This window comes from Misgurnus anguillicaudatus, chromosome 19 (genome assembly GCF_027580225.2).
Source record: "Misgurnus anguillicaudatus chromosome 19, ASM2758022v2, whole genome shotgun sequence".
NCBI lineage: Eukaryota > Metazoa > Chordata > Actinopteri > Cypriniformes > Cobitidae > Misgurnus > Misgurnus anguillicaudatus.
Window position 1 is genome coordinate 52652396 of NC_073355.2, and position 13359 is coordinate 52665754.

The following is a 13359-nucleotide window of genomic DNA, read 5'->3' on the forward strand; positions in this document are numbered from 1 at the left end:
TGGAATCGGTGATGAGATCTGACTGCACGTGTCTTGAGCTTCTTTACAAGGTTCAGTATCAGTCATGTCTCTGCACATTCTCCATTATTAATATGTGTTTAAATAATAGTTTAAAGGGGACATATCATACAAATCTTGAAAAATATCATGAAAAAAATGACGTTTTCCATGTTTATGTGTAAATAATTGGGTCCCCAGTGCTTCTATCAACCTAGAGAATGTGTAAAAGATCAACCCAGTAACTTAGTTTTGGTGAACCATCTCTGCAAGCTTGTGAAGTCAGAAGAGGATCTTATAATAATAATATCCACCCCTTAATCTGTACCATCCAACCACAGCACAGCCATTTAGTGCAGAGAGAAAGAAAGTAATTAACAGCACAATTGAGTTTCAGTTTCAACAAACCAACATTATGGTGATCAGTGTTTGCATTATCAACTAATTTGCATTTCAAAGGACACAAAAAATAACACATTTTGTTTGCACCTACAAAGTGGTAATTTTAACATCAAAAATTATCTATGGGGTATTTTCAGCTAAAACTTCACATATACTCTGCAGACACCAAAAATGTACTTGTCTTGAGAAATGTCCCCTTTAATAATTTAAATAACCCCAAGAAACTAAAGCACAGGAATTATGTAGAGATGACAAACTGTAAAGTTATGATGTTTGTTCAAATCCTCTGATTCACATGCTTCATCCTCACATGATTTACATTCAGTTCTCGTGCTGTTTCTCATCACTAATGTTGTATTTTTAATATTGTGTCCATGTGCACTTTGTTTGCCATTTATTTTAGATACATCCACATTGAGATCGAGTGTCGTTTAAGTAAGAAACAAATGATCTGTTTATATTTGCAGATATGATTGATGTTATGTAATGTTTGTTGATATAATAACGCTGTACAGTGTGTCGGGCGCGCGCGCGGTGCAGGTGACGTCACCTCCATCAAGCGCAGTCAGCAGTGGAGCGGTCGGTAACACCGGACAGATGCGGGTAACCGGACATGAATGATATCGTGAGTGTGTGTTTAACGTTATATGTAAGATTATAATGCTCCGATCGGTTATATTGTGAATGATTGATTTGTTTTGATTTTGTGAGTCGTGTATCATCACCTAACATCTGTGATTGTGTTTTGATCTGCTGTAACACTCGCTGTGTTTATCTGCAGCTTTAATAAACCACACAAATAACAATCATTACATTAAACATGATGATGATGATGATGATGATGGCTATAGCTCTCGTGACTCATCGCATCCAGTTTTCAGTCAGATGATAAACGCGCGGCCTGATATTTTTACTGCTGTAGATTTGAAATGAATCTGATCGATGTCTTAGTGAAATATAGAGATAATAGTTGGTAAAGTCAGTCTAGTAATGATATAGTGTTGTACTATGATAATACCATAGTATTATTCTGTTTAAATGTAATACATACAGTGGTATTGCCATCTCTGTACTATGGTATCATCATCAGATCAGGTGTGTAATATTGTGTTAAAGATGTTTGTTGATTTAAGAGAATGAGCAACAGAAAGCTATAGTGATGCTCTTCAGACAGATGCGGTTGACATGGCAACAGAGGATCTGTTCTGCACTTCCTGTTAGAGTGAAATGAATCAGACACACAGGAACAGATGATGATGATGTCATCACTACAGGATAAATCTCTCTCTCTCTCTCTCTCTCTCTCTCTCTCTCTCTCTCTCTCTCTCTGTGTGTGTCTGTATGAGAGAGATATTTTGTGTGTGTGTGTGTGTGTGTGTGTGTTGTGTATTTGCTTTATGTGTCTGAGGACCAGAATGTCAAAAATCTTGTGATAGTGAAACCTGCAAAACAGCAGCACACGCTTCACTTTAAATCTGCTGATGTCATCATGATTCTGAGGTGAAGATGAGGTTGAGGTCTGATGTTCACGTCATCATAGTGATGTGTTTTATTTGCTTTCTCTAAAAATAATGTGCATTTGTTATCATGAACATAAAAGAATTGTTAAGGAGTCCCCAACAACAGGTTTAATTTCATGCAAGGTCAAAAAAACACTGTCATTTTCACAAAATATTAGTTTAACATTACCCCATTTCTCAGAGATCCACAAACAGACGCCAATGACTTTATTTATTATGCACTTTTTGGGTTAACAACTTTGCACACCACTTACATCGATGCACAGCTACATGACGCACTGCAATAAAGGTCATTTCTGATACTGGATCTGACTAGCACTTTATCACTCAAGGATAGACAAAACATCACACACATGTGACTTATTGTTGAGCTGATCAGTGTTCTCGTCTATAGATGTCTCAGCGGTGGAGGAGAGATGTGACACTATCATCAGATCATTCAGTCAATAACTCTCTGCTCGTGTCCGGGGTCGTGACGGTGACCCCAGAGGGACACAACAGATCATGGGCGACTCCAGTGATCACCCCGGAGACGCCCATCTTCCTGATGACACCTGCTGCTCAAACCATCTCTGGAATCTTTACATGGACGGCTCTACTGCTCACCTGTCAGCAGGTATCATGACATGTGTGTTTATTACTATTTTACAAGATGTTTAGCTTTAAATCTGATGTCAGCAGGTGTGTGTGAGGGATTGCTGTAGCAGAAGTATTTATACACAACACAGCGTCTGTAAGGTCACCTCACCAAAACAAACTTGTGTCTGTGTGTTGTGTGTACTGTTTACATAAAGCAGGTTTTCCTTGTGCTTCAAAGCTCATTTCAATAATTGTTAAAAGGTCAGTAATGTAGCCTGTGGTTCAGGTGTATAGAGGGATGCTGAGAGGCTGTTGCTGTGACAACAGGTGCTATGACATCAGAGAGCAGAGGTTGTTGCATAGCAACAGAACTTAGTGTTGCTGATAAAAGAGCCACACAGACACACACATGCCAAAATATGTGAAATCTGTCTAAAATAAGCCAATTCTTTCTGATTCATGACTTTATCACCACTATGCTGGATTATTGTAACTCACTTTATGTGGGGGTCAGTGGGTCATATGTTGCATGTCTCCAAATGGTGCAAACGCCGCTGCGCATCTTTTAACTGAAACTTTAATGCACATTTCCCATATTTTAGCCTCACTCAACTGGCTGCCCGTACATTTTAGGATCCAGTTTAAAATACTTTTATTTGCTAAATCTCTGAGCTGCTACACTCGTATACACAGAGCCACTCTCTCAGCTCAGTTGATCGTCTGCTCCTGACCCTTCCAAAAACTAAACGTAAGCTTAAAGGGGATCGTGTCATTTCGGGTTTACACCAGATGTGAGTTCTTTTTTAACGATTTGTGTGAGTAGATTACATACAAAGTCAATGCAAAAACGGGATCAGACACGTCCTCGCGTGGGGCGATGCGAATGACGCGATATGGGCGGTGCGTTTGCCGTGAATACATGCGCTATTTGCCTCAAACGCGAAAAAAAAAGTCTAGCGAAAAATGTGCATGACACGAAGTTAAATCCCGCGAGTAATCTAAAGCGAGCGTTTGGTGTGAACCCACAGTTATGCTGTGTTTACACCAGCCGCGGTAGAGGCGTGAAGCGCGAGTGATTTCAATGTTAAGTCAATGTGAAGATGCGTTGACGCGTTTGGAGGTTTCGCGGCGCGGAAGACACGATTACGAATGGCGCGAATTGAGCGCCTGGGGCGGTACGTGCGAATGGAGTTTTTTGTGCATTTTGCGTTTGACGCGAATTTGTGGCTGATGCCTGAGTTGAAATATTTGAACTTTGGCGGAATTTTGCGCCGGGTTAACCAATCAGGAGCCTGCTTGCTGCTGTGGCGGCAGCCCCGCCCAGAGTCACAGAAGAGTGTCAGTGAGGACATTGGGCAACCTGGTAAGTTGTAAATACACATTTCACTTTTGAGTCACGTGACGTTTATCGACCCTCGGCATTCCTGCCATTTTTTTTAACTATTTCCCCCCTATAGTAAGGTGACCAAATACAAACTGGTAACTCTCTCGATAAATGCACAATCAACATCAGCCAACTTGCAAACAGACAACCGCATAGCACTTGCCCCTCCCACAAGAAGCGGATTTTGCCTCTGACGTGCGTCAAATGATTGCTTTTTCAGAGCGTCTACTTCGCTCTAGACGCGTGAATGCATTCAAACTGTTCAAGCGGCAAACTCGGCTCGGTAGACGCGATTTTGATGCCTGAAACGCAGTTGGTGTAAACGCAGCATTAGACAGGCGTCCTCATGGTCTGTATTTAAATCTAGGCTTAAAACACAAATATTCTCTGTAGCTTTTGACACAAGATGTTGACATTTGCATTATTTCATTTCTTTTTTATTACCTGTTTTATGTGATTTTTTTTTTAAGCTTGTGTGAGATGTGTTTGTATGTTGGGTATATTCTTCTGTACAGCACTTTGGTTGTTGTAAAGTGTTTTATAAATAAAGTTTTGATTGATTGATTGACATGCGTGCACACACATAAATATCCATAAGCTTTAATTCTCTGTCTCTGTCTCTCTCTCTCAGATCTACATGCACTTGCGGTATTATAATTCTCCTAATGAACAGCGGCACATCGTTCGTATTCTCTTCTTTGTGCCGATTTATGCCTTTGATTCATGGCTGAGTCTTCTGTTCTTCACTAATGAAGAGTTTTATGTTTACTTTGACACGGTTCGAGACTGTTATGAAGGTAAGCAAACATCTACATGATCTTCATACTTTCTCCTTTATCAAACCACAACTCATTCACTGATTCATAAATATCAAATGTTTTTAAAATCACATTCAGGTTTGTGATCTAATGATATTGTTATACATTTAGTAAAACTGTTGATTTATTAAGAAACATGAGAAATACTGTAGTTATTTACATGTACAGAGAATTATCTGTTATATTATTTGCTTGTTAAAGGATTACTCCACTTTCATAAAAAACTAATCCAGATAATTTACTCACCACCATGTCATCCAAGATGTCTTTCTTTGTTCAGTGGAGAAGAAATTATGTTTTTTTGAGGAAAAAAATCCAGGATTTTTCTCCATATAGTGACTTTAGTGGACCTCAACAGTTTACAGTTTCAATGCAGCTTCAAAGACCTCTAAACGATCACAACTGAGGCATAAGAGTCTTATCTAGCAAAACCATCATCAAATTCACCAAAATAAATATATATATATACTTTTAAACCTTAACTTCTCATCTTGCACTAGTCGTGTGATGCGTCAGCGTGACCTTAAGTATTACGTAATCACATGGAAAGGTCACGCATTACATCTGTGAAACGCACACTTGTGGACCATTTTAAACAATAAACTGACAAAAAGACATTAATTATTATCATTTCACATGCAACAACGTCTGAACGCTCCTCATTCTCCATACGTGTAAACACTGGAGTGGTAGTTCCACATACATCATGCATGACCTTTCGACGTTAATACGCAAGGTCACACTGGCGCATCATGTGGCTAGTGCAAAACAAGAAGTTGTGCATTATAAGATGAGTGTATACTGTATTTTTTTGTGTTGTGGATGGCATTTAAGATCGATTGGACCCAGAAGCCCTGCATATCATCAGACTTAATAAGTGGATACTCTGTTATAGGTTGTGTTGTGTTTGTGTGTTTTCTGCAGCGTTTGTGATCTATAACTTCTTGAGTTTGTGTTATGAGTATCTGGGTGGAGAGAGCGCCATCATGGCAGAGATCAGAGGAAAACCAATCCAGTGAGTTCAGCATCTCTATGTCTCTCGCTCTTTCTTTCTCTCTTACACACATCAGTTGTTCACACATCTCATGTGTGTATGTGTTTGTGTTCACAGGTCCAGTTGTGTGTATGGCACATGTTGTCTATGGGGCAGAACATACTCCATCGGCTTTCTGCGCTTTTGTAAACAGGTATCAAACAAATTCACACTAAATAAGTCAATGTGTCTAACAGGAAAAGCCACTTTCTAATACAAGTTTTTAGTTTGTAGAAGTGCAGTCTGTGCTCATATTGGTTTCATAAAACAAAAAACCCTATAAATGACACAAAAACAAATGTTGTGAATACATACGTACACCTTTTGTGATGATGTTGTGTTGTTTTTGTGTCTATCAGGCGACGCTTCAGTTCTGTGTAGTGAAACCTCTGATGGCCGTCATCACGTTGATCCTGCAGGCCTTTGGGAAATACAGAGATGGAGATTTTAAGTGTGTACATTCACACAAATATATAACAGACACACAGAGATATGAGTGAGATGTAGATGTATGAGCATCATTATCTCTCTGTGTTTACAGTGTGGCGAGTGGTTATTTATACGTCACCATCATCTATAACATCTCGGTCAGTCTCTCTCTCTACGCTCTCTTTCTCTTTTACTTCGCCACACGAGATCTGTTAGAGCCGTACAGTCCCATGTTGAAGTTCTTCATGGTCAAATCAGTCATCTTCCTCTCATTCTGGCAGGGTGAGTCTTTCTCTTCTTCATCAGAAATCACCTACATTGACATTTATAGTAAAATACACAAGAACTCTGAGTTTATCTATATCAGTAATCTCATGCAAATATCAACCTTATGGTGTGTTCATACCAGGCACCGTTAAAGATAAACATATTTGCACTAAATGCAACACAAAATGCTTCTACTATATGGAAAAACCGTAGCCGCTTGCCATGTTCTGTGTGAAACGCGCCCAACGTGTCATATTCATAAATGCACACACGATATATTTGTGTTTTGAAGAGCCATCCCTTTTCTATTTTTTGGGTATTATTGCTTTTAGTTTGTACAGTTTACTACACAACATTCTTACAAATGATGTTGTCTTCCAAAAACGTAATTTTTATTTGTGACATCATAACGCATGTATCTTACAGTTACTCTGAACATGAAGCTCAGATAGAAGAAAGTTTTTTCACACAACATCTGTATCAGTACAACATTTAATGGGCTGAATGTTGGTGAAACTAAATGACTTTGTGTGATGTAGGAATGCTTTTGGCTATCCTGGAGAAATGTGGTGGAATTCCTCGGATAAACTCCTCTGATGTCACTGTGGGGGAGGGGACTGTTGCCGCCGGTTACCAGAACTTCATCATCTGTATTGAGATGTTCTTCGCTGCTCTGGCACTCAGACACGCATTCACACACAAGATCTACATGGACAAATCACTCAGTGCTCACGGTAACAATCACTCATCACAGCCAATCACATCTAACCACTGCACACCCAATCACTGATCACATCAGCCAATCACATCCAACCACTGCACACCCAATCACTCATCACAGCCAATCACATCCAACCACTGCACACCCAATCACTGATCACATCAGCCAAACACTGATCACATCAGCCACTCACATACAACCACTGCACACCCAATCACTGATCACATCAGCCCATCACTGATCACCTCAGCCACTCACATTCAACCCCTGCACACCCAATCAATGATCACATCAGACAATCACTGATCACATCAGCCAATCACATTTAACCACTGCACACCCAATCACTTATCACATCAGCCAATCACATTCAACAACTGCACAGCCAATCACTGATCACATCAACAAATCACATTTAGCCAATCACGGTCTTCACCGTTGCTTTGATATCATACTCTCTCTCTCTCTCTCTCTCTCTCTCGCTCTCTCTCTCTCTCTCTCTCACTCTCTCTCTCACTCTCTCTCTCTCTCTCTCAGGCTGTGTTCCTGTCTATGGTCAGTACGGTAGGTTAATTTAATAGCTTTTCATTGTATTTCATTCATTTGTTATTTGTTTGAGATATTGATCATCTTCTCTGCACTGACCCTAAAACCGATGTGTTTATGTGTGTGTGACCAATTTCCCCTCAAAGATATGAGTAAACAAGCTTATAAATCAAACAGAATAATGTTTATTGAAAATGTGAAGTAGGAGAAAGTAGCGTGTAAAACATCATCATCATAAATCAATCATGCACTCAGTATTGAAATGAAATGATCTCTAGACTGATGATGTCTTTAACACAACACACTACAAACCCTGTCATCATCATCATCATCATCATCATCATGTCATGAACAATAATGTCTCTCTCTCTCTGTCTCAGGTCATTCGTCTATGAGTATCTCCAGCAGTCTGAAGGAGACGATGAATCCAGGCGATATGCTTCAGGACGCCATCCATAACTTCTCTCCTGCGTATCAGCAGTACACACAACAGAGTCGAACAGAACCTCACCTGACCCGATCTAACAGTACCAATGAAAAAACACTACTGCTCAGTTCTGATGATGAGTTCTGACACACACATATACACACACACACACGCACGCACGCTTACACACATACAGTACACAGTCTCTAAACATTATAGGTGTGATGTTAACATGAAGAGCGTCATAAACAACAACCTATGCTGTTGAGTTTCATGAGTTGATCAGTTAACTTGGGTTTAAAACTGATCAGAAAACAGAGATTTTTCTGGAGGATATTTATATATACTCTCTCATATGAACATAGAGTTGTATTGGAGGATAGATGTGCAGATATATTTACACACTGTTGACGTTTCTGGATTGTAATCTTCTGTTTAATAAACTACAGCACAAGAATAAATCTGACTGACTGTTTGAAATGAAACACAAACTCTTGAGGTGAAATGAGTGATGTTAAAGTTTGAGTTTTATTATCTGATCTGTGTCACACTCATTCATTAACCAGATTATTGCTGTTTGTTGGATCAGTGTGTATTGGCCTTTAAGTCTTCAGAAAACTTTAAACTCCAGCTGGTTTAGAGTCAGATTTCTTCTGGATGAGAGCAGGTTAATGTATAATAGAGTACAACCCCAAAACAGAAAAAGTTGGGACACAGTAGAAATTGTGAGTAAAAAAGGAATGGAATAATTTACAAATCTCATAAACTTATATTTTATTCACAGTAGTATATAGATAACATATCAAATGTTGAAACTGAGATATTTTGAAATGTCATGCCAAATATTGGCTCATTTTGGATTTCATGAGAGCTACACATTCCAAAAAAAGTTGGGACAGGTAGCAATAAGAGGCCAGAAAAGTTAAATGTACATATAAGGAACAGCTGGAAGAGGGCCAATGTTTAGGAATAGGAATGTTGTCCCATTCTTGTCTAAAACAGGCTTCTAGTTGCTCAACGGTCTTAGGTCTTCTTTGTCGCATCTTCCGCTTTATGATGCACCAAATGTTTTCTATGGGTGAAAGATTTGGACTGCAGGCTGGCCATTTCAGTACTCAGATCCTTCTTCTACGCAGTCTTGACGTTGTAATTGATGCAGTATGTGGTCTGGCATTGTCATGTTGGAAAATGCAAGGTCTTCCCTGAAAGAGACGACGTCTGAATGGGATCATATGTATCTAGAACTTGGATAAACCTTTCAGCATTGATGGTGCCTTTCCAGATGGGTAAGCTGCTCATGCCACACGTACTCATACAACCCCAAACCATCAGAGATGCAGGCTTCTGAACTGAGCGCTAATAATAACTTGGGTTGTCATTGTCCTCTTTAGTCCGGATGAAATGACATCCCAGTTTTTCAAAAAGAACTTCAAATTTTGATTCGTTGGACCACAGAACAGTTTTCCACTTTGCCAAAGTCCATTTTAAATAAGCCTTGCCCAGGGAAAACGCCTGTGCTTCTGGATCATATTTAGATATGGCTTCTTTTTTGACCTATAGAGTTTTAGTTGGCAACAGTGAATGACACGGTGGATTGTGTTCACTGACAATGTTTTCTGGAAGTATTCCTGAGTCCATGTTATGATTTCCATTACAGTAGCATTCCTGTATGTGATGCAGTGCCATCTAAGGGCCCGAAGATCACGGGCATCCAGTATGGTTTTCTGGTCTTGACCCTTACACACAGAGATCGTTCCAGATTCTCTGAATCTTTGAATGGTATTATGCACTGTAGATGATGATAACTTCAATCTCATTGCAATTTTTCTCTGGGAAATTCAGAAAACTATTTTTCGCTGCAGCATTTGGGGAATTGGTGATTCTCTGCCCATCTTGACCTCTGAGAGACACTGCCATTCTGAGAGGCTCTTTTTATACCCAATCATGTTGCCAATTGACCTAATAAGTTGCAAATTGGTCTTTCAACTGTTCCTTATATGTACATTTAAATTTTCTGGCCTCTTATTGCTACCTGTCCCAACTTTTTTTGGAATGTGTAGCTCTCATGAAATCCAAAATGAGGCAATATTTGGCATGACATTTCAAAATATCTTACTTTCAACATTTGATATGTTATTTATATTCTACTGTGAATAAAATATAAGTTTATGAGATTTGTAAATTAGTCCATTCCTTTTTTACTCACAATTTCTACTGTGTCCCAACTTTTTCTGTTTTGGGGTTGTACTTGAATGATAAAAATGTGTTTTATTCTCTTCTCATGTTTGAGAGTTTTGCATCATTGCAGAGAAGCTTTACAGAAAAAAAACACAAAAACAAAAAAGACATAAGAAAGAAGGTATAGAAATATGAAAACCAGGAGAATTAAAATATTAGCAAGGCTGTAACTACAATAGACAATGGAAAGATATGCCCCCCGCCCAATAATCAGAAACGCCTAATCACACCCCCCCCCCTCATATTTAATGTTTTTAATATACATAGCTCTGAATAACCCCCCCCCCCCCCAATGTTCAAGGTTAAGGTTACAGTGGATGTTAGTGCAAATAATGTGCTGTAGCAGGATTAAATATTTATTAATGTAATATTTATTTTTTAACAATTTATTATTGTAGGATTATAATCATAAAATTTGAGCAATGTTTGTAACCAGACTGTTTTTGAGCACCATTGACTTACTATGATAATATTTTTTCTTTCCTACTATGGAAGTCAATGGTAGTTCTGATTCCTCCTTGATTACAAAGTATCTTCCTTTGAGTTTAGCAAAACAAAGAAATATATGTATACAGGTTTAAAACAACTTAAGGGTGAGTAAAGGGTACAAATTTTTGGGTGCGGTATCCCTTTAACAGTCTGATAATCCTACAATAATGAATTGTTAAATAATAATTATTATAATAATAAATAGTAATGTGGCTTAATATGATCTTATAGTAAATGTTAAACAGGTAAATCACTGCATGCCACCAGTCAAAAATGTTGCCTCATCTGTTATTTACATTCTGCAATACAAACCTGCAGTTTAATTCGTGACCCGCTCTTATATTGAGATGTAACAATAAAAATATCTAAAGAATAGTTAGTGTATACAACACTTAAGTTTAATAGAGTTTTAACGTGCAGTTCATCAAGTTAATACACTAGTCAAAATTGAAGTGGATCAAAACCTTTTCTAAAAGTTGTCTTAAAACCAATACCCGTTCTTGTCTTAGGACAACTTTGAACGTTTTTGATCCACTTCAAATGTTGACTAGTATAGTTTGATGTGTGTTATATGTAAATGTTTATTAATCGTCCACACGGAGGCGCAGGTGAGTAACTCTCTCTCACTCTCTCATAAGTTTCGGTTTCGGTTTGTAGAGCAGCTGATCAAATCAAAATGGCGAAGAGTAAGAAATGAGTTCACCAGATTTGGTGTGTTAAAACTAACCATTACTAACTTAACCTTTCACTAACATTACCCTTTCTTCAGTCATCATTAATAGTGAATGCATCTCATACTGTTTTTAAATAATGAAATAGTATTTTAGTGAAGTTATTTGTGCTTGAAGTGGAAAAGTGCATGAATACAGTACACACAAGCTTACACGAGCTCTCTTTAAAAACACTCACATCTCTTTAACACTCTGGGGTCGACGGCGGCGCGGGCGCCGCAAACTCTTTATTTTTCAATCACTCCACAAAGAGACTTAAATTACTCTGCTGATTTTTGACATACAGATATGATTTATACATCATTTAAAACGTTACAGTGTCTAGTTTTTTTCTGTCCAATCCCAATAAAAACAGAATGTTGTGCTTTTCGCAAAATTACGAAAATAAACATGATGCGCGTTTTGTTCTCTCTCCCTCAGTGAAGTCCTTTCAGAAACGCGTCAGAAAAATAAACTGTAACTTAACGAATACTTGTCGTAGAGACAAAAGATAGATGTCTACATAATGCTTGGAATGTCTCCTTTTAAATGATGTAAGTGAGATTGAAAACAGATATTGTCATTCGGTGTAAACTGTATGAGAAGGTGGAGAAGGACCGTATTTCTCCAGTTACCTCATTATCTGTAATGAGAAGAGATCGCCACACCCCCGCGCCATTGAAGTGAACGAGCAGAAACATCCATATGCATGACTCGTGCCTTCTGCAGTCAATGGATACGCAATCCACAATCCATTCTCTCCATTCCTTGTTGTTCCATCCGATTGCACCAAACATGACATCTAAATCCTTATTTACTTGCGTATGTGTGTCAGTATCTCCAGACGCGAGTGTTTTCTTTGTCTTCCATCAAACAGTTGACGCGACGGGAACGCACATACACAAACACGCGAGTAAGGAAACTCGACGCGCTTTTTGGTATTCTTATAAAATACGCGATTACAAACAGTACAATCCTTATTTAGTTGCGTCTAAGCGCATATCTCCGCACAGCATGTTTATTAAACACAGGATCACTCGCGTGTGCACACATTCACTGCATTCATGATCAACACGTGAGGTAATGGCGGCGACTGTAAACAAACATTGATAGGTTTATCACGCGTGTCCCTTGTTGTGTTTCTAATGATTACAAAAACACAAATAAGAGTCCAGACACCGATAGGCAGTTGTTCTTTTGAGCTTTTTACTGCACAAAAGTAAACCCCTTTTGCTGGCCAACCAAACACTAACCCTGTGTTGAAGTGTGTTCACTTTACGATGGCCAAACAGTACCTTTACCATGATTAGACTACTATGGTTTTTAAAAGGTTACTTATACTTGTGAAATTAATAGAAAATATTTCAATAGAAATATATATAATGTGTGTGTGTATTTACATTATATTGAAAAGTAAACCATATCATTACTACAGAAAGTTACATTCCTGTTGAACATCCCCACAAGGCTCATGTGGCTCATTATTCAACTCTTTTGTCTCTCAGCTGTCAATCACTGATTATTCAGGAGCTTTCCCGCCTCCACGAATACAGCCTTTCCCAAGCAAATGTGTCTTAGAAATTGTAAATAAAAATCTTGCTTTATGTGAATGAGTAGGCCATATGATTTTCACATCATTTTGAAGAAAAAACTCTAGACTACTAGATCCTGTTTTGAAAAGTCTTGGGAAAAAATGTTTAGAATGAGTTTTGTGGAGTTATATCAGTGACTTAAAAATTTAGCTTTTTCAAAAACCACGCATAAACATTTTTCTCTCAAAAATACAAACATGTACATAC

At 38.4% G+C, this 13359-nt stretch overlaps 1 protein-coding gene across 2 annotated transcripts; it reads left to right on the plus strand.

Moving 5' to 3' along the window:
- The first annotated feature begins 864 nt into the window (after nt 1-864).
- On the plus strand, nt 865-8584 carry tmem184bb.1 (transmembrane protein 184Bb, duplicate 1). 2 transcript variants are annotated; one of them, XM_055195091.2, is made up of 10 exons: nt 865-1024; nt 2314-2535; nt 4514-4679; nt 5625-5715; nt 5812-5887; nt 6093-6184; nt 6275-6444; nt 6969-7163; nt 7688-7714; nt 8077-8584. In XM_055195091.2, exons 1-10 carry the CDS (start codon nt 1013-1015, stop codon nt 8268-8270), a joined length of 1245 nt encoding a protein of 414 aa, XP_055051066.2. In that variant the 5' UTR covers nt 865-1012; the 3' UTR covers nt 8271-8584. The 2 variants fall into 2 exon arrangements, with proteins under 2 accessions (XP_055051066.2, XP_055051067.2); XM_055195092.2 differs by lacking the exon at nt 865-1024 and adding an exon at nt 1762-1899.
- Nucleotides 8585-13359: the final 4775 nt, after the last annotated feature.